The sequence below is a fragment of the Vicugna pacos genome, chromosome 12 (genome assembly GCF_048564905.1).
Source record: "Vicugna pacos chromosome 12, VicPac4, whole genome shotgun sequence".
Classification (NCBI taxonomy): Eukaryota; Metazoa; Chordata; class Mammalia; order Artiodactyla; family Camelidae; genus Vicugna; species Vicugna pacos.
Genome location: NC_132998.1, coordinates 56,225,947 through 56,251,221, shown reverse-complemented (window position 1 = coordinate 56,251,221; position 25,275 = coordinate 56,225,947). Strand labels below are relative to the sequence as shown.

General features: G+C 50.9%; 2 protein-coding genes across 2 annotated transcripts in view; both read left to right on the top strand.

Annotated features, from left to right (window-relative positions):
* The window catches only part of LOC102531370 (apolipoprotein L3-like), a 64,848-nt gene that overhangs the window by 8,508 nt on the left and 31,065 nt on the right, over positions 1 to 25,275 (top strand). The window lies entirely within an intron of this gene.
* LOC102526876 (apolipoprotein L2-like) lies at positions 648 to 25,252 on the top strand. Its single transcript, XM_072973869.1, is given in 4 exon segments — positions 648 to 1,062; positions 21,153 to 21,273; positions 24,305 to 25,194; positions 25,197 to 25,252. Coding segments are annotated over 4 exon segments (1,482 nt in total).

The window sequence follows — 25,275 nt, the reverse complement described above, 5'->3', positions numbered from 1 at the left end:
GGGAGACACAGAGGACGATTTGTGCCTGTCCCCTCTGTATGCCCCCAGGGCACTGACACCTCCGGTCCCACTGGAGACACCGCCACCCTCTGTGTCACCACCTCCCCAGCCTGAGGACCCGGAGGCAGAGCCCAGCCCCCAGCCTGAGCCGGTAGGAAGGAGACTCCACTCAGCACAAGCCAGGAGGCCAGCACCCCCGGCCCTCCAAGTGCCGCTGCAGGGGACACAAGGGCCACAGCAAGTTGGGGAGGACGGGACTGCTCAGCCCGATCACCCCGTACTCTGCTACCAACCCTTTAGCACTACAGACCTTCTCATTTGGCGCCATCATGCTCCTTCCTGCTCTGAAAAACTGCAGGCTGATTGACCTCGTAGAGTTTATTTTCCATTCTCACCGGCCCACCAGGGAAGATGTTCGCCAGCTGCTCCTGACTCTTCTCAATACGGAGGAGAGGAAACGCATTCTCTCTGAAGCACGAACATGGCTGCAGGGCCGAGCCCCTGGGGACACACTGGGTGTTGAGGGGTGGGCCATGACACGGGCCCCTGACCCCAGACCAGACTGGGACTTTAACACCCAAGAAGGAAGAGACGCACCCCGTGAGCACCGGGAGGCCATCCTACAGGGGCTAAGAGCAGGAGTCTAGATGCCGACTTACATGTCTAGAACGACCAGGGTGACCCAGAGGCCAAGCGGAACCCACACTGACTTCTATGAGAGACTACGTGAAGCATTCCGAGTCTACAGTCCTTTAGATCCTGAGGCCCAAGGAAACCAGCTGATGGTCAACGCTGCCTTCGTAGCCCAGTCGTGCCAAGACATACGCCGGAAACTCCAAAAAAAAGTGGATGGATTCGCAGGGATGAACACTACACAGCTGCTGGAAGCAGCAAACAAGGCTTTTATAAACCAAACCCGGGAAGCCCAACGAGAGGCAGACCAGCGAATGAAGCAGAAAGCGGTGCTCCTTGCAGCAGCAGTGGGGAAAACAAGCTTCAGCCAGAATCCTGCACCTCCCCGGAAGAGGGGACCGCGACCTTGGATGCCCTGGGCCGAGACCAGTGCGCATACTGTCGGGAGACAGGACACTGGAAGAACGAGTGCCCAGAGAGGGTGAGAAGAAAGCCCCCCAAAAGCCCTACTTTTCAGGTGGAGCCACCAGCCAGTAATCGCATCAGACTGGCTGGGTCGACTCACAATAGGAGAGACCGGGCTCCCGGCCCCCGGGGCCCCGGGAGCCCAAGGTCAAGATGTTTATGGGGGGCCAACCAATGACTTTTATGGTGCACTCAGGAGCAGAATATTCTGTGGTGACCCAACCTGTAGCCCCCCTTTCCAAGAAAAAGGTGACTATTATGGGGCTACTGGGGATTCGACTGCCTGCCATTTCTGCCAATCACGATCCTGTCAAGTAGGGGACCATCTAGTGACACAAGAATTTTTATACTTGCCTGAATGCCTGAGACCACTGCTCAGAAGAGACCTTCTATATAAATTGGGGGCACAAATTAACTTTGTCCCCGGGAAAAAGGCACATCTGACCCTACGGGGAGAGTCTATGATTCTAGCCATCTCAGTTCCCCGAGAAGAAGAGTGGTGTCTGTATGACAGCAGAGAACTCCAGGAAAATCCTAACAAACTCCTGGAAGAGTTTCCATTAGTCTGGGCTGAGAACGAGCTGCCAGGCTTGGCACATGATCAGGCACCACTGGTGACTGACCTAAAACCTGGAGCCAGCCCGGTCAGACAGAAGCCATACCCCATGCCTCGAGAGGCCCACCTAGGAATCCACAAGCATATACAGCGCCTCCGACAAGAGGGGATCCTAACCGACTGCAGATCTCCTTGGAACACACTGTTGCTCCTGGTGAAGGAACAGACTATAGGCCAGTTCAGGACTTATGAAAAGTAAGTGAAGTAATCACTACAATGCATGCAGCAGTCCCAAATCCGTATACTCTTCTAGGCCTCATTCCAGCAGGTGTCAAATGGTTTTCGTGCATAGACCTTAAGGACACAATCTTCTGTCTTTGACTCTCACCTGTGAGCCAGCCCACATTCGCATTTGAATGGGGGAAACCCCATACAAGAGGGAAAACTCAACTGACATGGACATGTCTCCCCCAAGGCTTTCAAAACTCGCCCACCCTGTTCGGAGAGGCACTAGCCGCAGATCTTGTAAAATTCCCTTGGGGGACATTGAACTGTACTCTGCTGCAGTATGTGGATGACTTGCTGTCAGCCAGCCCCAGTGAAGAGGGCTGTTGGAGAGGAACTTGGGCCCTCCTGGGGTTACTCCAAACAACTGGGTACAAGGTCTCATAGGAAAAGGCCCAAATGTGCACAAAGACAGTCAAATACCTGGGGTTTATTATCTCAGAGGGACACCGAGCCCCCGGACCAGAATGAAAACAAGTTATTTGCACCGTACCCAGACCGGAGATGAAAAGAAAGTGCCAGAGTTCCTGGGCACAGCTGGCTTCTGCCAGCTCTGGATCCCCGGGTTTTCAAGAATAGCCAAGCTCCTCTATGAAGCAACTGCTGGTTCAGGAAAGGAAACTCTCAAATGGGAAACTGAACAAGAAAATGCCTTTAGGCAATTAAAGGAACGGCTAACCCAAGCCCCGGCACTAGGCTTACCTGATGTAACGCGAAAGTGTAAGCTGTTTGTACATGAAAGACATGAAACCTCTCTTGGAGTCCTGACTCAGAATGTGGGGCCATGGCATCACCCTGTGGCCTATGTGTCCAAAACACTGGACTCTGTGGCATCAGGATCGCCACACTGTCTGTGGGGCCTCGCTGCCACAGCCCTCCTGGTCAACGAGACAGACAAACTCACACTGGGACAGACTTCAAATGTAAAAGTGCCCCATTCTGTGGTGGCCCTGATGAACGGCCCAGGTTACAAATGGATAACTAACACAAGGATGACCCACTACCAGGGGCTTCTATGTGAAAATCCAAGAGTTGTTTCGAGACTGTGCAAACCTTAAACCCAGACACATATTTGCCTGAGGGGGAAGGGCAGTCTGACCACGACTGAGAAGAAATCGTCGAAGAAGTGTATGCGAGCAGGCCTGATCTAAGCGACAAGCCCCTGCAAAACCCAGACCTGGAAGTCTTCACAGACGGCAGCAGTTACATGCAGGGTGGACAACGGCGAGCAGGTTACGCTGTAACAACAACCCGAGAGGTAATAAAGGCAGAGTCCCTTCCCCCAGGATGGTCTGCTCAGCGAGCAGAGATCTGGGCACTGGTCCAGGCACTAAAGAAAGGGAAAGGAAAATGAGTCAATATATACACCAATTCCAAATATGCATTTGCATCCTTGCATGTACAAGGAGCCATCTATAAGGACAGAGGACTTTTGACTGCTGGGAGAAAGGAAATCAAAAAAAAGAATAAATTTTACAGTTACGGGAGGCAGTATGGGATCCAAAGGAAGTGGCTGTTATTCACTGTAAGGGACACCAAAAAGGATATGACCCTGTGGGCCAGAGGAACAGGCTGGTTGATCAATAGCCAAGAGAGACAGCAGCCTGGGAACACTCAGTAATTAAAGTTATGGCAGCGCCAGAGCTCCCCACTGCCCCAGAATACAGCCACGATGAAAACACGTGGGCACAGGCCGAACAAGGGAAGGAAGGAAAGGACGGATGGTGGATCATGACGGATGGAAGGGTTTCATCCCAGAAAGACTAGCTTATCACATAGTCCAACAACAACACAAATCCACACACGTGGGAAAAACGGGTTTGGAGGCCCTCCTAAAGCGGTATTTCCTGATTTCTCGTCTCCCTTCCCTGTGCGCATCAGTCTCCCAACACTACGTGCTCTGTGCTCAAACCAGTCCAAAACAAGGGCCCACTGGGCCAACGGGAGTACAAGATGTGGATTTGCTCCCTTCAAAGGTTTAGAAGTGGACTTTACTGAACTTAGGCCCAGTAAGGGATATAAGTACCTGCTGGTTTTCACCTGCACCTTCACAGGTGGGTAGAAGCCTATCCCAACGAGGCCAGAGAAAGCAAGAGAGGTAGCAAAGGCTCTCCTCAGGGATGTCATCACTCGGTTTGAAATGCCTACCTCCACCGGGTCCAACAACGAACCCGCCTTCGTGGCGGAGATTGTACAGCAAGTGGCAAAGACACTGAGCATCCGCTGGAACCTGCACACAGCATCCCGGCGTCAAAGCTCAGGGACGCTTTTAAAGATGTAGGAATCATCCTTTGGATCCCCCACTCCAGGGTTCAGAGAGTGACTTCACCTCAGACAGAGGGTCCCTGGAAAATTGAGAGCGACCCGGGAGACCTGCTCAAGATCAAAAACAAGAGGGACCAGAGAAACATCCTCGAGCCCTGCTCTAGCCACACCCGGAGGCTGGCTAGTCGACGCACGGACGAAACTTGACGAAAGCTCAACGAAACTGTTAAAAGTATTTCCCTTGTGCTCCTTTGCCTCTTTCCTTGTTTGCCTCTTTTCCTTGTAGCCTGTGTATTAGCAGCGGGGCTGGCCAGCACCACCCCTCCTGCCTGGGATATAAGCCATAGGAGCCTGATAGCTATTTTATAGCTGGTGCCATCACCGCAGCATCATGCCTAAGATGATCGTAAGGCTGATGTTACTGACACTAACACCCTCAATCCCCTTGCTAGTGGGGCTCGGAGTGGCAGCAGGGCTGGGCACAGGAATCTGTGGCATAGCCTCATCCTCTTATTACTATTACCAGCTTAAAAGTGAGTTAGGCCAGGATCTCCAATGAATAGCAGAAACCCTGGGAGCTCTGCAAAATCAGAGTGACTCTCTGGCCGAGGTGGTCTCACAAACAGGAGGGGTCTGGGGCTGCTGACAGCCGGAGAGGGAGGACTGTGCCTCTTCCTTACTGAAGAGTGCTGTTTTTATGCCAATCAATCAGGAATGGTCAGAGGGATGGTTCAAGGGTTACAGGACTGAGTGGAAAAGAGGAAACATATTTTAGACAAGGGCCCGTGGACAGGCCCCTGCGGCTGGACCTCCTGGCTGGCACCGTTCCTAAATCCCTTGCTCCCAATTTTTGCAGCTCTGCTGTATGGGCCCTGTATCCTAAACTTCCTGACTACTTTGTCAGTGAGTGGATAGAGGCTCTGAAACTCTAGATGACAGCATTCAAATATTAGCCCCTGCAATGGGTGAGTGATGATGCTCACTCCAACAAGGGCCGTGAAAGCATCAAGAGGAGGGCATAAGACGGAAAAGCTAGGTGGGGCCTAACTCATAAACCTAAGTTTAACAAGGGTCAGATGACCGATCTGAGTTCTCCTGGGCTGACTTGTAAATCTAAGTTAATAAGGGTCAGTTTGCTGACTCCCTGCTCATGTATTTTTTGTTAGCCAGCTGGATTTTCAGAGAGACATATCTGGCCTTGGAATGTTGGTTTGCTGCCTCCCTGCCTCTGCTCTGTGATAATGATGCTACTAATGCTGTTCCAGGCCTATTGGCTGATACCCCAAGCTTGTAATTAACCCTATAAAACCTCATGCACAAGTCTTGCAGGTCCTCAGAGTATCAGAGCAGAAGCCCTTCTGATCCCACCAGCATGATACATCTGCGTACTCCATCCCTCCGAGTTCGGCTGGTTATTTGTCTGGCGTATAGTTTCCGTAACAAATTCCTTATGACTTCCAGCAGGTTTATCTGTATTGGGCAGTGATGTCTTCAGTATGATGATGATGATGGTGGTGGCGACACCCCAGAAGGTGGAGTATTTGTCAAGTTGCCAGGTGCCCTTTGGGACCAGGGTGCACTGAGAGACCAATGAAGTTCCTGTGAAACATCAAATGCTGTGTTGGAATAGAGGTTGATATGAAAAATCGAAGCAAACCAAACAAAACAAAATAAAAGAAAGAAGGAAAGAAAAATGAATCCAGATGCCAGTAACTGGACAAGGAGCTTTGGGATGTGTCCAGGAGGTCAACTAGCTTGGGGACAAGAGGCTCAGCCTCCCTGAGCTGCAGTTTCTTCATCAGCTGGGGGTGGTGCACGACAAGATACGTGAGATGCCTCTGGCTGTCCCCACCTTCTGTTCTATAGCTCTTGGGTCAATAAATACTCACTGATTCACTCAGCCTTTCTTTGTTCATTGTCGTGCCCAGCTGGTCTCTGAGTGCCTCACTGTCTTTCCTTAGTGGCCTGTCTTCCAGGATTTCAGGGAGCAAATCCTCCATCACTCCTCCTGCTTGCCTTTTGGGCTCTCACTCACACATCCAGTCATTTCCCTCAGACCCTGGTTCTCACAGGCCCCACAGGAACCCCTGGGGGTAGCACATTCATGTCTGGCATGGGCTGAGCTCAGGTATGTTCCCCTCCAGTGCCTGGGGCCCAGGACTGATACATGGCACACAGGCTGCTTTGGATCAGAAGGGCTTCTTTGTAGGTAGGAGACCGCGTCAGCCCTGAACAGAGAGGCAGAGAGAGACAGCCAGACAGCACACAGCCTCCCCGAAGCTACCTTCACGTTTCACTCAGACTCCTGCAAGAGCTTCAAGAAAGGGTCATGCTGTGTTTATCCCGGTGGCCCTGGCCCTGCCCTCCATCTACTTCCCACAGTGGGCTCCAATGACCCTTAAGAAGAGAGATCTTAGCAAGCAGCTACTTCCTACTCTTCAACGGCTTCTCGTTACACTCAACACAAAAGCTCAAAGCCTGTGTGCAGCCCAGAGTCACCATGTATCCTGAGTTCAGATGACTGCAGAGCTGGAGGCCAGGCCTACGAGATCCCTGGGAGCAGGACGTGGTGGGGCTGAGGAAGTGAAACAGGGGAGGAGGGAAAGTCAACACAAGGCAGTGCTCTAGATTTTGTCACCCATGTGGGGGATGGAGTCTGCCAGGACCTACTGAGGAGCCTGTGGGGAGTGGCCTCAGATTCACCCTCTCCAGGGAGGAAAGAAGGAAGCATCTGAGTGCTGCTCTCCCCCAGGACCCGGGCCTGCTCTACTGGGCACGGACTCTCTGTGTTCCCATGGGAGGAGCGCGTAAGGGCCACACAAGCTCCCACACCTGGAGCCCCAAGCTGGAAGCCAGAGACACATGAGAAAGATCCGGGACATCTCAGTCACCCACCTTGTGCTTCACTGCCTTCTGTGTCTTTTGTAAAAACAAACTAGCAGAAACCTTTTCTCCAACCATTTGCCTCCCCATCGGCCAGTGTTTCCCTGGGGCCTCCATCAAACCTTCCACTCCTTCCTGAAGAAGTCAGCAGTCACGGCCACCTGCTTGCCTGACCACTGTAAGCATGAGGTTCATTGCTTCATCAATTCTTCACCAGTCCTTACAGAATTCACAGTCTCTCCTGGACATCACATGGGCCGTGTTTCAGGCACTGGGGCTTTGAGTCATTTTGGATCGATCCCCTTCCCCCTGAACCCTCACAGCTCAATCCCACTGCACTCCCTGTGCATCTGATGCAGTTCCCAGGCCACAGCTGTGTCACCTGAGAGTCCTTGGGTTACAACCAACAGAAACGGAGTCTGACAAAGGAAACGCAGAAGAGGGTCCATTGGAAGGGCCCTGGGGCAGATCAGAGACCGGGAGGAAGCAGGAGACCTTCCCAGTTCTGGGAGCACAGGACGCAGGCAGGTCCTTCTCCAGGAGTTTCTGTTCTGCCCCCTGAAGCTCTGCCAGTCCTTAGCTTAGGTTCATCCTCGGCAATTCCCAGGAGGCAGAATGGCCCATTTGGCTAACTGCATTCTTCGACCAACTTGTCAGGCAATGAGGGAAAAAATGAGTAAAAGGGACACAAATCCTGGGGGAAAGTCTCAGACTAAGAGGCACCAGATTTGGGGCTGCCTGTGTACACACGTGCACTGAGTAGACACACAAGAAGACTCTCCTTACTGGTCCTGGTTCCAACCGTCCCTTATACAATGGTGAGTCCAACAGCCCACTTCCGCAGTTGGAGGGAAATACAGATAATCTCCACCCACTGCATCCTGAAGCTCTGTGCTGGAGCGGAGGGCCTCAGCACGATGTTTGAACTCCTCCTGCTCCACTGGGCTGCTTTCTCAGTCTTGACAGCCCTATGTCTCTATCTGCACGTGTATCTAGAACCTCTGAGGCACAGGTGGGACCACGACCGCCACTCACCATGGCTCCCATGGATACTAGCCTTTCCCTGCTGATTCCACTCAGTGTTCCTCTGAGCGGTGGGAGCATTCAGTCCTGTGGGGCTGGGCTGGGCCCTCACCCTGTTAGACACTGTCACCTGGGTTCCCGCAGTCGGTCTTCACAGAATCTTGGTGAGCTGGGTGCTGTCAACCCCTGAGAACACGAGGACGTGGCTCCAGGGCCCAGGAACGTGGCCGAGGACGCCTGCCTGGGAAGGGCCGTCCTTGGGTGGGGTCTCTAGTGCCCTCTGCTCTGGGGGAGGAGGCCGTCCTCGAGCCCCAAGCAGCTCCCGTGGGATTCAGGGGCCCCCTGCTGCAGGACAGCGGGCCAGGTCCCGGCACATGTGTCCCCTGAGCCCCTCTGTGTCTGTGCCCATGGACACCCATTCCAGCCTGGGCTCTGAGCACCCAGGGATGGAGTGTGAGTCTGTGGAATTTGTTCAAATGGACTTTTATCAGACGTCACCTGCTGCTGTTCTCCCGCCAAACAGAAGCCCCTGAGTTGCTGGCAGAAAGCCCCTGCCTCTCCCCTCCCCAACAGCTTCCTTATGTGCAAAATCCAATCAGATTCCTGGCCTGGGTTCTGGACTGATTTAAGACCAAACTGTAGTGTGTGGTCCTCGTGGACTCATACCCGTCACTCTTCTGCCCCTTCCTCAAGTGCTGGGGCAGGTGGCCATGAGGCCCCAGGGACGTTTCCTGGGATGAAGCGGCCCTGATGGAAGGTCAGGCTCTCTGTGGGCTCCAGGCCCCCTAGGCCCTGCTCCAGGCACCAAAGCCGAAAAGTGAGACCACAGCCCAGCTGTATGACTTACAAGCTGTGGGGCATTTACTTCTCATTTTGGTTATCAGGGAGGAGGGGCTGACAGTTCATAGGGTTAAACAGGAAATGGTATGTATGTGCCAGGACAGCACCCATCACACCCTCATGCCTCCATCCTCAGAGGCTCTTTGCTGGGGAACCAAACAGGAAATAGGGCTGGCTTTCTGTTTTAGACTTTTCTGAGTTGCCAGGACACTGGCCCTCTGGTAAGCATCCTCCATTTGCAGAGAAAAAGATTTGTTGTCCAGTGGAAATGAGCTGGGGAAAAAAAACCACTGTGCCCTCAGCCCTTCCCCCAACCCTCTGCAGCCATCCAAATGGCACTGACCACCAAGGATGGGGCGCCTCGGGTGGGTCAGTGGAACCCAAGGCATCGGTGCTGTCCTTGTCAGCAGGGCCAGGTTGAGAGGGATGTGAACAAGAAGTGGAGGGCATGGACACACTGGCTGAGGGTTGTGCTTGGGACCCTCTCCCATGTCTCGTGGGAGCAGAGCCGGGGAATCTGCAGGGGAAGCTCCTAGAGGACTTCTCAGAGGAAGTGATGCTGTGGAGCAGGAGCCTGACTTTTCCAGGTGTAGGAGCAGGTGTTCTGGCAGAAAGACCTCAGTGAGCAAATGCTTAAAACCGGCATGAGGGAGGCATTCAGCAACAGCGGTATGACAGGTGCACAGGGAGCCGCTGGTATTTTCGGGGACTGTGCCAAGTGCTGGTGGCATGAAGATGTATAAAGTAGGTGGGCTGGGGAGTGTGGGGGCTGGAGAGGGCAGAGGGCCTGGGAAGAAGCCGGTGGGGTCAAGGAGTGAATTGCCCGGGGCCTTCCAGCCTGTTGGTGGCAGGTGGCCCTTTGCAGAGACGGAGGCAGGACGGGCTGAAGCTAGAAGGACCTGGAATGTCAGGTCTGGGGTGGTTTTTCTAAGAAGTCAGCGGGGAGGGAGGCCGTAGCCTCGGGTGGGGCCTGGTGGGCTTAGTCTGTCCTGTGAGCAACTCAGGATCCAGCGCTTTCACTTTCCCTTTCGATTTTAGAGATATATCTGGGCCCCGAGGACGCGGTGTCTGCTTATTACGCAGACGCACAGCTGGTGACTGGATCCACACAGCTGGGAATGTCTGGGTCTGGTTCACACTCAGCCAGAGCGAGACTCCTGGGTAAGCAGACCCCCGTCTCCCCATCCTCAGCACGACTCTCTGAGAAGAGGGTGCTGGTCACTCGCTGATTGTCAGTGTTTTGAGAGAACAAGGAAATGGAATCTGAGGGAGAGGAGGTGAGGGGCCCAGGACCACCGGGTAAGCAGGGCAGAGCCTGGATGTGGAGGCATGTGGCTCTGACGTCTTCCTCCCACCCCTTGTACCCCAAACACAGCAGAGGGAGGGCGACAACTGCTCAGGTGGGTGAGACGTGAGTGGTGACCCCGAAGGGAGGTGAATATTGAGGGCTCAGTCCTTGGGGAAATTTGGAGGAAGCAGAGAATGTGGAGGAGAGGGAGTCAGAGTCCTTTGTCTTTGTGGCCAGGCCACAGCGAGGCCACCCCCGGGGCAATGCATAGAGGCTCAGGGGGCCAAAGATTAATTCTGAGATACAAGGAATTAAGGTCTTTCCCCCACCCGGTCTCTGAGGGCCTGCTCAGTGCCCGGGGTGGGGGGGACAGAGGCCTGAGTTGGGAGGATAGGGGACCAAGAAGACAGTCAGCAGGCCTTTGCCTCCCCCCCGGGCGCCCCGGGCGCTCCCTCAGGACTGCGTGAGGTGGGAGCTGTGGGAGGTGGGCTGTGAGGGAAGGAGGCCCGGAGGGAGGAAGGGCGAGGGCCCCTGCACATTCTCACAGCACGTTTCCCGTTTTGCAGTCTTAGGACAGAATTCCCATCTGTAGACTTGTGTCAATGTGAATAATCAGTAAAGGACATATAATAGGAAGAGAAAAGAGTTTTCTTTCAGCCAGACTGAGAACTACTCCACAGAAGGCAGCCTCTCAGGGAGCTCTGAGCAAGCGCTCTGGAGAAGCATGGTTTTCAGCAAAGTTTTACGTCTTGTCTGAACAAAGAATATCAACCAACTCAGACAGACATTCCACCCAGGTTTCACAAAACAGATCAGAGCAGCCCATCCACAGCGAGTCACTGTGCACTTGGTACCTGGGAAGGGAGGCCCATCACCCAGGGAGGACCAGCACGGGCGTCCCAGGGCGGGGGGGCGTTTAATCTTTATCTTTAACATGGACATTCATGCTTCTGCTCAGTGCGCCCTTTTCTTTAATAACTAGCTAACAGAGAGGATTTAGGGAATACTCTAGGGTTTCAGGATTTCTCTCCCTCTGGAGAAATGGCAAAGTCCACACAACAGAGCAGAACAAGAATCAGAGCCCAGCCCAGCTTCCCAGGGTTGGGGCAGGTCTGAATCTGAGTCTCCCCTCGTGAAGCAGAGGACAGTAACTGTTCGCATCTCAGGGCCGCTGCAGCAAATGCGGTCCTGGGTGTGAAGATGCTTTCAGATGGTAAAGGGTTCAGGTGCTATTGTGGTTTTCCAAAAAGGCTGTGTTTTAAGGATTTACTTTTTCAAATGTAATTGTGGTAAAATATACCAAACAAAATTTCACATTTCACCTTTTTTAAGTGTCCATGTCATTGACATTTAGGGCATTCACATCTTGGGAGCCTAGCACCACCATGCAGTCACAGAATGTTTACATCTCACAAAAAACCTGAAACTCTGTCCCTATGAAACACTGACTCCACATCCCTCTGCCCTCCATCCCTGGGAAGCACCACTGCCCTCCCTGGCCTCAGGAACCTGGTACTGTATGGACCGCGTTTGAGAGGAATCCGTGTTTGTCCGTGTATGAGCGGCTTCTTTTATTTTGTTGTTGAGTTATAGTGAGTTTACAATGTTGGGTCAGTTCCTAGAGTATCGGAGAATTTTTCAGTTATACATGAACGTACATATATTCATTGTTGTATTCTTTTTCACCGTGAGCTATGACTGGCTTCTTTTTCCAAATTCCCTGGTTAATGTAGTAAGATATGCATGACCTCTCATTTACCACCTTAGCAGTTTCAAAGTGTGCAGCTGCGGGGTAAATACACTCAGAATGTTGTGCCACCGTCACCGCCATCCATAGCTCCAAGGCCATTTCATCTTGTAAAACTGAGACTTTGTCCCCAAAATACTCACACCCTCCCACTTCCCACAGCCCCTGGGAACTCCCTTTCTAGTTTTGTTTTTTCCTACCTTTAGTCTCTAGGACTTGGTTTAACCTGGGTGCCTCATACATGGAGACTCATATGGTCTTTGTCTTTAGTGGCTGTTTCCTTTCACTGAGCGTAATGTTCTTCATTTTCCCCCACGTTGTAGCACATGTCCACATTCCCTTTATTTTTCATGTGAATCATATTCCACTGTATGTGTAGACCACATTTTTTTCTTGTTCATCCATTGATAGAAGTTTCGGTTGCTTCTATGTTTTAGCCTTTGTGAAAGGTGCTGCCAGGAACATGAGTCACAAGTTTCTGTTGAAGACTCTGGTTTCAGTGGGGAAGGTACAGCTCAGTGGGGGAGCACGTGTGTGGCATGGGTGAGGTCCTGGGTTCAGTCCTCTCTGTCCCATTAAGTGAATAAATAAACCTAATTACCTCCTAGACAGAAAAGAAAATGCCTTTAAAAAGAAAAAAAAAAAGTTTCTCCTTTCATATCTCTGGGGTCTAAACCCAGAAGAGGAATTGCTGTATCACATGGAAGTTCTGTATTTAATTGTTTGAGGTGCTCTCATACTGTTTGCCCCAGAGACTGGATGCTGTTATTTTTAAGGCCGTGTATAGTCACAACTGGGACATCAGACAAGGATCTCTTCTGTGTCTTAACTGCCAGGAGGATACAGGTTGGTGCCCCCCCCCCAAATACATCCTGGAGATGCCTGCTGGTGTGGCTGTCACAGCCCGCTCTCCCCCCATGCCCACCCCTCGCCCTCCTGGTTTGGGGTCTGATGACCTTGAGACTCTTCTCTCTGGGAGAAGCTCATTTACAACATCCTAGTAACCAGCTGAGTGCCTTTCAGTGTAAAGTCGCTCATCCAAATCAGTTACTCCATTCCCTGTTGTAAGTTAGAATCCGAAATCTGCTGTTATCACTGAGGATGTGTCCACTTCTCTTCAACATTAGCAGTACACGGGAATGAACACATATTTGTCTTGACTTCAACATAAAAGTATTAAAATGATGGGCTGATTTTATCTGTCATCTTTATCCTTAGTTCTGAACCTTCCTGAGTTTGCAACTGATAACTCACTCAGGGCCCTATTTTCCCCCCTGACAAGAGACCAATAGGACTGTCCAGTGAGTGATGCTGGCAGCCTGGCAACGAGGGGCTGAGACCCGTTCCCGTGAGGTCACCCCTGAGGTCAGCGTGGAGGGCAATTCCCTGTGCTGTGCCGCCTGAGGTGCCTGTCTCTGCTAGCCGCTAGGATGACCTCTAAAGTCCCCATTGTCACATGCTTATTTGGAACCTCCCTACCTACTCACACTGTCCTTACAAAAATGGACAACAGGCAGGTGGAGGTGGGTCCCTGTTCTGGAACACACAACTCCTAATGTCCAGCATGTTGGAGCCACACACACTTCCCCACGGGATGGAGAGATGGGGTGGGGCAGGGGTCAGTGGGGGCGGTGGCCCTGTGCCTCTTCCTGCTGACCCTTCCAGTCCCCACCAGGTGATGCTGGTGGCATCTGCCACACACTTTCCTGAGCAATTTTCAGGTGACTATCCCACCTAGTTGACATTGCCTTCACAGTTGCTGAAACTGATGGGGACCAGATTTTGGCCTCGACCCTGACACTGGAGCTGTAGCGGTTCTGGGTGACATCTCTAGTCATCCTGGGGGTCAAACTGAGTCTGATTATATAGTCACTAGGTCTTTGGGGTCTCCGAAGAGGGTGATCTCACCTCATGTCTCTGAGTGAAGACCTGCTTAATCCTTACCTCAATTTGAGTCTAGGGCCCCATGCAGTTGTGCTACTGTGAGACTGTTTATCTAGTCCGTGGACTGCTAGGGTTCAATCGGCATCCTTATCAGGGGTCACTTATGATAACCAGGCCACGGCCCATAAGGATATTTAATTAAGTTCTGCAACCCACAGTCAATATAAAATCATGCCGGTGCAACGGGATTTCTGGTAGCTAGCACACTTGTACCTAAGACAGACGCAAACATCATCAACGAACAAAGTCTATTTTCTGCAGGGCAAAAACAAAATGGTGAAGCCCAACAATTTCCTCCACTTTCTCAAAGGTCCCCATTTTTTAAAAATTGGTTTCAGTCTTTCATGCGGATTTACTGGCTCTCTGTGTGGAGTGGAGGTTCCCCTCCATCTACTGCAAGTATTGTGAACAGTGCCTCCTGGTCTCGCATCATATTCTGACCGGGTTCATGGTGTCTCTTGCAATTTTTCATTTCTAATGTCAAATAGCTTGGACTTTCTTCTGTGGGTTCTGGTATTTCTCTCTTGAGTAGAAAGATTTCCTCAAAGGAATGTTATTACTATTATTTAGTTATTTTTATTTGTTTCAAAGGAATGTTATTTTTGACGTTTCATCCAGTATGTTGGTAGTTTTTTTCTTTCTCATTTACATTTAGATCCCTTTAGGACTGAATGTTGATTGGTTAGAAGCATTTTGCGGCTTCCTCTTCTTCCTCTCCTTCAAGTAGGATATCTTTAAGAGGAAACTACCACAGTCAAAAAGCAACACACCCTTTTTTGTGCCTTCAAAGGAGCCTCCAGTGCAGACAGGAAATGACCCCACCCTCCTCCGCACAAAGTCCCTGGCATAAGTTAGGGGACCCAGTGGGAAGGGGCTGGAGGGAGACTGGTCGGACACCCAGCCCAGGCCTGGCCTCACAGGGGGATCAAGGGTTTGGGAATGCCCTTCTCAAGGCTTGGGCGTTATTCAGACTTTGGCTGGAACCCATGTTTTTCCACAGTTCTCTCTTCTTCTTTCTCCTCCTATAAAAGTATCGTGGCAGGAGTAAGGAGACATGAGGAAATACAGGTGCTTCCTGCTACCTGACATTGGACAGACTGAACCTGGAAACCTTTTGTAAACCTAGTTGGCTTAGAACCCAGAGCATTTAGGTGTTACAAAGTTCAGTGATCTTTTGGAAAGTGGGAGATGCCTGTAAATGCAAACACTCAGAAGTGTGATAGAGCTCCCAAAAGTCTATTCTGTGACGCAGCTTGTGTGACATCTGTGCTAGACTTATCTGCTCTTTGCCAGAAACAGCTTTTCATCAAGACACACAAGAAAAACAAAGGGAATTACTTGACCGCACGTGAGACAGGGGTTGTGCTGTGTCATGGAGGAGCTGGTTGCTTCCTGTCTAAGTAATGGGTCCCACACCCCATATTTTAGCCTGGCTGCACCCTGGAAGGTGCCCGAGGCCCTGGAGCAGGAGGTGCAGTGGAGAAACTCAAGACAAACAGAACCACAACTAGGAAAGCCCAACCTGCAAGGGGAGCAGGGAGAGTCCCTGGGGCTGCAGCAGGGGGCGGGGCCTGGGGGCGGGGCCTCCAGGACAGGTAACCTGTCAGGTGGTGAGGAGGGGGAGGGAGCGGTGCAGAGCAAAGACCACAAACACAGCCAGCCTTATCCTGGGCTCTTATTATACCTGTGAGGACCTTTACCCTCATTTCAGTCAGGGCCCAGGAGAAGTAGTTGAAAACTGCCCTTTTGCCATCTTAAAAATTGCCGAAATGTCACCAGCATTTGCTTTCTTTCCTCACCTCCCAAGGCAAGGTTGTCACAAACACAAACAAAGACTTCTGTCTATGTAAAGATCTGCCTTAAAAGAAAATACTGGACTGGCAAGACACAGGATGGATAATATCCTATATTTTGAATGTGAATAAAAATTGGCACAATTTTTTTGCATAAGTGCCTCAAAATGAAAAATCATTAGATGTCCAACCCTCTGACCCAGTCATTCTATTTCTAGAAATAGCTTAAAGAAATAATCTCAAATGCAGGCAAAGTTTTATACAAGAAGAGTGTCCTTTGCACTATTACTTACCTATACAATTAGAAACCGAAGCTACAACAGTTAGGGGAGGACAGCAGATAGCACCGGGCACCCTCAGTGGAGCTCAGCAGCTCCGGCGGGACCTCAGGAATTGCACCTGGGCCCAGTGGGACCACAGGATCTTGTGATATGAAGGACCTTGCAAAGCAAGGAGGGCATGGGCTTTGGAAAACTGTAGCACCAGGAAATTCATCCAGGCAGAAACTTCAGCACAGTGTGCAAGACATAATTTTGGATTCTTTTCAATTATAGCTTCTTACAAAAAACTGAATACAGTTCCCTCTGCTGTAGAGGAGGTCCTTGTTGTTTATCTGTTATATACTTAGTAATGTGTTTCTATTAATCCCAAACTCCAAAGGTATAATTGATGCAGAAAATCAGATGTGGGACGTGAAGAGTGCTGAGTCCCAGGTCTCCGATGAGCCCTTGGGACGTGTTCCGCCAAGTGTGGGTCCTTGGCTTCGCACAGGAAAGAATTCAAGTGTGAGCCACCGCTGAGTAAAGGTAGATTTGTTTAGAGAGCTATGTACTGCATGGTGTGCAAGGCAAGAGAAAGGCAAGGAAAGAGATGTATGAATCGGGTACTCAGGTTAAGAAAAAAGTAGGCACACACTCCATAGACAGAGTGCGGGCTGTCTCCAAAGGGGAGAGAGAGTGCAAAGGGCCACTAGGCTGGGTGGTGTCACTTCTTATGGTCTCAGTAGTTTCACATACCTACAGGTGGGATCCAACTGCCCTGGGGAACGGGCTAGGATTCCCAGGGGTTGGGCCACCGCCCATTCTTTGGCCTTTTGCAGTTAGCCTTGGGGCTGTCATGGTGCATGCGGGCATGTTATAAGATCACGCTGTTACACTCAGCACATAAAGAAGATCAAGGTCAGCTAGAAGTTAAACCACTTAATCCTCAAGGCCAAGTAGAAGGTGAATCTTCCACAATTTTTGTTGCTGTCATTGCTTGAGTGGCTGTGCGCTGACCCCTTCTCTACTGTCTTACAATGGAAAAGAATCTGAAAATATGGACATATATGTATGTGTATGTATAACAGAGTGGCTTTGCTGTACTCCTGAAACTAACATTGTAAATCAACTACACATCAATTTAACAAAAGCAAGTTGTAAAAATAAGATTCCTAACCCCCTCTCCCCCGCCATGCTGTATGAATGTTTTTCATTTATTTCTCATATGTACTATAATTATTCTAATATAACTCGAATCTATGTATTGATCACATACGAACCTCTGCTCAAGGAGCTCCAGGGGAACTGGGATACAGACACATGAAAACTAACACCCAGCGTAACTGTGGGAATAGCTCAGAGATGCAGAAAGCAGTAAGTACAACCGCTTTGGAAAACTGTCTACCAGTGCGAGCTCCAGTGTTGTAGGTACCTTGGGAGCTAGCAGGCCCACATCCGGGGAAATATCCAGCAGAAACAGTGCACAAGTCCACACAAAAGATCTGCACCAGCATTTCCATGGCAGCTTTATTTATAATAGACCCCAAATTGAAGCACCTCAAATATGTATTCGGAGAACAGATCAATAAAATGTGGTACATTCATCAAATAGAATACCTCGGAGAAGAGTGTACACTGTGTGACCCCATTTCTATAAAAGTGAAAAACAGGCAAGTTAATGCAGTGTGGTAGAAGTGAGCATTGCGATTACCTTTGGGTGGCACAATACTGCCTGGGAAGAAGGAACAGGAGAATTTGGAGGAGCTGCTGGGATGTTTGATTTCTTGATGTGGCTGCTGGTTACAGAATTAACATAGGTAAATCTAATCCAGGTGTACCCTGAAGACTTGTGCCCTTTGCTGCAGGCAATTTATATCTCAGTAAAGTAAGTTTATATAAAAAAGACAATTTTGGAATGAGAAGAGTCATTTACAAATAAGCATATATCCATGAATAAATGTTATCGGTCATTAAAGGGAGTAGAGCACAGTCATCATAATTGGGGGATCTGGGTCAGAGAGACTTGGGTTCAAGTTCGGGGTGCAGCACCAGTGGGAAAACTTGGGCTAAGCTAAGTTTAGGTGAGTTTCCGCAGTTCTGCGTGTCATAGACCCTGGAGCAGTATTAACTATTACCAAGTAGTTACCACAGCTGCTCCCACCCTCACGTAATTTGCAGAGTATTCCCTTCCTATCTTTTCTTCTGTGTTTGGATTTATTGCTTCTGCAACTTCCCAGGTTCTCATCTATTGTCTGAATAACCTCTCCTTGTGCCTCAACAGGACAACAGAACTCTGACTTCGCTTCGAGGGAGCTGCATGATGTGAGGAACTTTCCCTGAATAGCCACCGGCACAGCCCAGTAGACAGAGAAAGACGTTGGGTTGAGTCCACTGGCGCTGGTGGCCATCCCTGGGGAAATGGCCAGACCTGGCCCTTGGCTGCCCCATGTTGCCAGGGCTCACTCATGTTCTGGTCCACAATCTGTCTTCTCTTCCCCAAGGGTGAAGCCACACCTCCTTCGAGCCTGATGCAGATTGGTGAGCTGAAGTGACGAGGCTGACACCCCGCTGCTGGCACCATGACGTCAATAGGCATCCTTTACTGCCCAGGTAGTTAGCTGCCCCTTCTCTGGCTGCTTCCTCCTTGTGCCCTAGAATGAGGGCGGTGTTTCCAGGCTGAGTTAACCTACAGAGGAATCAAGACCCAAGAAGGTGTTGACAGGCATCTTTGAGGCCTCAAGAGGGGCTGAATGGAGTCCCTCACACCAAAGGGATCTTTCCTCACAGCCTCCTTCTGGGCCTTCTCCTCAGGGGGCCACAGCTAAGGTGCTCACTCCCTCCCTCCCCCACCACACAGCAGATACTATGGGTGGGACAGGGGAAGCCCTGGGAAGGAGGTGAGAGTAGCGTGGGGCATCCCGAGGCCAGGGAGGTGAAGAGAGAGGAGGTAGACCAGCAACACTGGAGGCTTCTCCGCCCCCTCCCTTTCTCCAGAATCCTCCTGTTCCCAGACCCTGGGCTCTTCCCAGTTGAAACCATTTCCTTAAGCTCTGCTGCCACCCCAACCCCTCTGCCAGGGTCAGTGGACCCCTGAATGGAACCCCAGTCTGGCCTTTGCCACCTGCCACCTGTGTGACCTGGTGCGCCTTCCCTGACATCCCCTGTAAAATGGGAATGATATTCCCTCATGTTGTTCTGAGGATCAAATATAACGTAGGTCTGTGGCTGGGCCAGTGCCTGCCCCGGAGCAGGTCCTCCTGGGTGTTGTTGCTGTCCCTATGTAGTGGGGCCTCGCTGCACCCCAGAATTCTCACCCCCCCACCCCCATGTTTCCCTCAGGGCACCTGAATACCAGGCGGGACTGCCTCAGGCAGCTTCTAATCCTATTGCCCTCAGATCCCCCTGCAGACACCCAGGTGCTCAGGCATTTCTGCACCCTCCTCACCCCAATCAATCAACGTACAGATTTAGTGCTGGGAGCTCCCCACACGGAAGCCCTGGTTTCCTTTCACCCTTAGTGACGCAGGAAAGAGAAAACACTGAGGAACTCTCCACACACCCTAATCAGCACTGTGTTTTCTTGACTCCTGTTTTCTAAGGACCACTTTGCCTCCATGACTGCATTGCTAAGCAACCAATTGACACCCTCCCAGGAGCTGCCCAGGGGAGCAAAATATTCAAGTGGAAACATAAGAGAGGGGACGCAGAACAGAAGCCAGGAGCCCCCTAGCCGGCTCTGGGGCCCTTGAGGGAGGCCGGGCTGCGGGAGCCCTGAGGATCAGCTCTCCTCAGAAACAAGATGGTCTCCTGTGTATAAACGGGCCAGCGGGGCTCCTTGGAGCCAGTGGGAGCTTTGCCCCTGGGAGCAGCCTTGGGGGGAGAGAGGTGACAGGGACAGATCACAGGCTCAGAGCTGAGGTCCCGCCCCTCGCGCCCCTGAGGAAGCCCCTCCCCGCCCGGCCTGGCGTCTGTGACTCCAGGGAGGAGTCTCTCACCTGGTACTTTTACTCAGCGCTCTGGATTCTGAGACTTTTTTTTTTTTATTGAAGTCACATCGGATTATAAGATGACGTAAGTTTCATGTGTACAACATTTCTATTCCTGTATCCACTGCAGTGTGCTCACCGCCACAAACGGGTTGCAAAGAGTCCCCACAGATACGCTGTAGGAGAGAATGCAGACATCACAGGGGGGTTTAAAATGTAAGGAGGCTTCAAAGTAATGTCAGAAGAATCCCCGAGACTTTCAACCTCTGGGCTTTCTGCGTGCTGGCCTTCGGCGGTCATTACCCTGTCTGGTCTCACTTTCTTCTTCTGCGTAGTAGGGATAATGACTCTTTGTGGGAATGTGACTCGAAGCGCATTTCCATCCTGTCGCAGGCCACATGTAAACACGTACTAGTCCCCAGTCTGTGATCAGCAATTTCATAACCTCCAAATCCCTGAAAACCACCATATTATTGGTAACTCATTTGGACAGTAAGCTTGCCCTGTGCTGACCTGAGGCTCTTTATAATCATTACATTCTGTGCATCATGTAATGTGTATATTTATTAGTTTCCCTGTTAGAGTATGAACACATTTCTTTATAGCTGCTTCCCAGACACTGCTGTAAATTATAATTGATATTGCTTATGTGCCCTGTATTTATTCTCTTTCTAAAGGATTAAAAAAATTTAATTCCTAAACTCATCTAAATGCCAGGGATTAGACAGTTAGATCTGGAGGCTGGAAGTCCAGGATACAGGAGCTGGCAGGGCTGGTTTCTGCTGAGCCCTCATTCCTGGGTGGAACCACCTGCGGCCTTCTGGTCCTGCTCTCACACGGCCTTCCCTCAGCGTGGAGAGAGAGAGAGAGAGACAGAGGACTGGCATTTCTCCTGCATCCTACATGGACACCGTCATATTCGATTAGGTCCCCACACTTATGACCTCTTTTGATCATAATTACTTGTTTAAAATTCCTATCTTTAAATACAATCACTTAGGGGCTCAGGGTTTGAATATATGAACTTGTGGGGGACCCAGATCTGCCCATAGCACTGGTGACTCCATCAACAGTTCCCCAGGGGAGTGCTGCTCGTGAAGAAGAAGTGCAACCACTTTATACTCAATACCATTTATGTTCCACCACAATTTCTCCTAATCTATTTCTCCTTTCTACCCATCTAGATAATGAGAGCTTCTTTGAGGCTGTCATCGAATCTCTCTGGGACATACTTAGCAGAGAGGAACTGCTTCACCTGCTGACTGAAGTCCTAAATAGATTTGAGGCTGAGGACAATTTGTCCAGGTAACCTGCACGGGTGCCCCAAGGATGTCACCCAAACCAATTCCCTCGGCTATTTTCCACTGATAGGCACACCTCCTCCAGGCAGTATCCTAGGGTTGGGGTGGAGGATGTTCCTTCTCAAAAATCCATGAGGAATTTTTCCTCCATGTCATTTGCTGGCAGTGGACGTCCTCGGGGAACAAGAGATGAAATTGCAAGGAAGGGGCAGGTTATTGACCTTGGACTTAACTACTCTCTGCCTTAGTTTCTTCATTGCTTAATTTTATTATGAGGAAACTGAGATAACACATGCCAAGTGCTTAGCATAACGGCTGTTATGTAGTAGGTGCTCAGTTCATGTTAACTTTGAAAAAGGTTGTTGTGAAGAATCGAAGGCCAAGGGTCTTGATCCTGGAGATGACAACCAAAAAGGACTCCCTTTGGGATGAGTCAAAAAATTGATGAAACCGTCAGTTTGTTTCCTGGGGCTTCTGGCTGGAGCCTCTGTATCAGATACTGCAGGACCCGGGGCCCCTAGGGCAGGGAGTCCTGGGGGGAATTGGATGGAGCTGGGATGGGTCCTGGCTCTATCCCGGCCCAGCTGTGGGTCTCCAGACTGACATCCTGGATCTCAGATTTGTCATCTGTATAAAGGGAAAAGCAGTTCAATCCAATAGACCGTGGTGATGGCCTTAGAATGAACCCCGTGGTCACAGGTGGGGAACCAAGTTCACGCGTCTTGTGCAAAGCTCTAGGGAGGCCTGGACCACGGTCAGAGCCAGGGCTCAGGATGGAGCAGAGGGATCCAGGTTGGGGAAGTAGTAGGGAGACGTGGGTAGTGGGGCCAGGACCAGAGTGAGGGGAGTGGCCCATAGGACACAAAGCTGAAGGGGCTGTCAACCCGCAGAGGTGCCGTGAGTGGGAGAGGGGACATTTCCTCCCTCCCACAATTGATCCCCTTGTGCTGGGCATAGAGGGCCCGGGTTACTGTGTCCTCCACGCCCTGCCTGGGGCTGAGGGTCTCCACTTTCATGTGGGACCCTCTTCTACTCTACATAGAGTACCCTGACCCATCAGAATGCAGTGTGGCTTAGTGACGACTCCACTGTCAGAATGAGTAGCTGCCAATTTTGTGTAAATTGTGGGATTCTGAGGAGAATCTTGTCCCAACAAAGAGGAAAATACTTTCTCCACCAGCTCGTCCAAATGCAGGCCTTTCAGAGTGAGCTATTCGTATGGATGTTTCTTAAAGTCTTTGAATCTTTTAGATGGTCTGAAAAGTTGCACATGACCTTAGTATGCAGGTACCTGAAGGTGTCACTAGCTAAGTTGTGAGTTACACTGGTGACACCTAAGAGGTCAGAGGTGCTGGGTGGCAGGTCGAGTCAGTGAGGGGGGCTAGAGAGTTCAATGGGAACCAGGCTTAGTAGCCTCTCTCCTGCTTCCCAGTCAGTTGGGAAAGTGGATGGACCCAGGGACCTTCAACTGGGAAGGTCAAAGACATAAGGGTTGGAAGGGAGCATAGGTCAGGGGTAGTGAACACTAGGGTCCCTTCTAGCTGTGAGTTTTGCATCTTAAAACAAATTTTATGCTCTTGGTGTTAGTGAAACTGCAAAGTCTTAGTGCACAGTCCCCAGATTGTTCTTACAATTGACAGCGATGACAAATTTGGAGGATGCCCCAAACCAACCTCAGGTTGGAGAATTCTCGAGAAGGATGCACAGAACTCCCTGACACCTGGCACACTCCCAGTTCCGAATTAACACAGGGAAGGATGCGGGTTCCCAGCAGCCACAGGGCATTGTCTGGGAGGGTTTCAAACATGAAGCTTCTCTTGTCCTCGGGACGCATTACTGTCCTGAGTTCCGGGCCCACGGGACTCAGGTGCCAACTAGGGATACCCACTGTGTTTAACAAAACGATCCTAACCGTCCTTAATATGATAAGGAAGGCTGCACTGAGGACTGTGGTGATAGGTGTGAAGCCCATTGCTGTAGAGCAGACACACTGGGCTCAAGCCCGAATACAGCACAGACTCAGGATTTATAGCCAAGGAGCAGAGTGAGGCGTGGTAGAGGGAAAATTACTGAGAGGAGACACCAGGGGGATGGGATTCCTTTTAAACTTTCCTAACAGGATTCTCGCTAAAGGCAGGTCAAGGAAGGATGCCTCAAAGGTGGGAGATGAGGAATTTGATCAGGTATCGAAGGCGATCAGACCGCAGAGTGGGGGAGACTCACTACGTGGATTTAGCAGGGTTCCTGCTGAGACTGGGTGATGGGGGCCATCGGGGACAGGACACGGAAGGGGAAGGTGGAGGCCTGCTTGAGAAGAGGACTCAGAAGAGCCTGACCAACGTTTGTTGAAGGAGAGAGTCTTAGGCACCCTGAGCCTCAGTGCACAGTGTCCTCCTGGGGCTCAATCACAGGCTGCCCGCCCAGCTGACCTGAGTCTCCAGCCTCTCCCAGAGGTCTGATCAGTGCTCTCATGCTCAGTTCCTCCAGAGGTCAGGACTGACAGCCCATGACCCAGATGCCCATCACCCGTCACTCCGGCAAACTGCCCAGTTGCCAGAGGCCCAGGCAAACCAAGGCTCTCCTGTCAGCCAGAACATTCTAGGGGCTTAGAAATCATGACCTTGGCCAAGGGGAAAAGCAGGTTGATTCCTCACTGCACCCTAAGTTTCTCTGAATGAAAGCTTCTCTGCTCCAGTCCCACCTCTGTGTGTTTCTCTGCGGAGCTCCCGCTCTACAAGCACCTTGGAGGTGGCGGTGTTGACCCGCCTCTGAGTCAGAATGTGTCTTACCAAACACGTATCACTTAAGAGTATCCCAAGGTGACTTAAGTTTTTATTCCCTGTTATAACAAGTCTAATGGAGCCTCCACAATGTACAAAACATGTTAATGTCAAAAGAAAATTTTATATTTGTAAAAATCTTTTCCTTTGGTTTATAGTAAAATCTCTGTAATTTATGCAGGATGAATCTTTTACTTTTTATTTTACAGAGACCCCCAAACTGCCTTCTTAACCCCTTGGCCTTCACTGTTACAGGGAAGAGGCAGACGCACTGCGTGAATACCTGATCGAGCTGAATGCCGAGTCGGTCCAGAAAGGCCAAGACAGGCTCCAAATAGACCAGCTGGACAGGGAGAGGTATTGGGAGAGGTTTTTGAAGGTCTTCCCTCAGATGAAGCGTGATATTGAGGAAAGCATAGGAAAGCTCCGTGCACTTGCAGACAAGGTGGGCAAGGTTCACAGGGACTGTACCATCTCCCAGGTGGCAGCTGCCTCTACTGGTGTTGTGTCTGGCATCCTGGCCGTGCTTGGCCTGGCTCTGGCACCTGTGACAGCAGGGGTCAGTCTGGCACTCTCGGCAACTGGTTTTGGGCTGGGGGTCGCAGCCACTGTGACCAGTGTGACCACTGGTGTCGTGGATCACGTCAGCAGGTCATCAGCAGAAAACGAAGCCAGTTGCCTGATGTCACCTGCTGTGAACAAATGGAAAATGGTCAAGGAGGTTCTGCAGTATTGCTTGCGCCAAATTGATTCCACAGCAGAGAACCTCACAAAAGCTGTGCAACGCATTGAAATGAATATCTCTGCCATCGAGGAGGTCAGAGGCAACCCTGGCTTACTGAAATCTCTGTGGGAATTCCTGACCACTGGGAAAACTACAGTCCGAAGAGGCAGTCCGTTGCCAGAAAATCTTAGAGTCACAGGTCAGGCAATGAGCAGAGGAGCCCGGGTCATGGGTTTCGGCATGGCAAGTGTCTCCCTTCTGATAGATGTGGGCCTCCTAGTGATGGAGTCAAAGCACCTGCATGAGGGGGCAAAGGCAGAGTCCGCTGAATGGCTAAGGCAGCGGGCCTGGGAGCTGGAGAGGAGGTTGAAGAGGCTTACCCAGACCTACCAGAGTCTGCAGTAGGGCCTGTCTTCCTCCCCCTACCCCAGAGCAGTGCAGGTGGCAGGGGCCCTTGTAGGGCAAAGATGCAGAGGTAGATTCTTAGAGGGAAAAACACAGC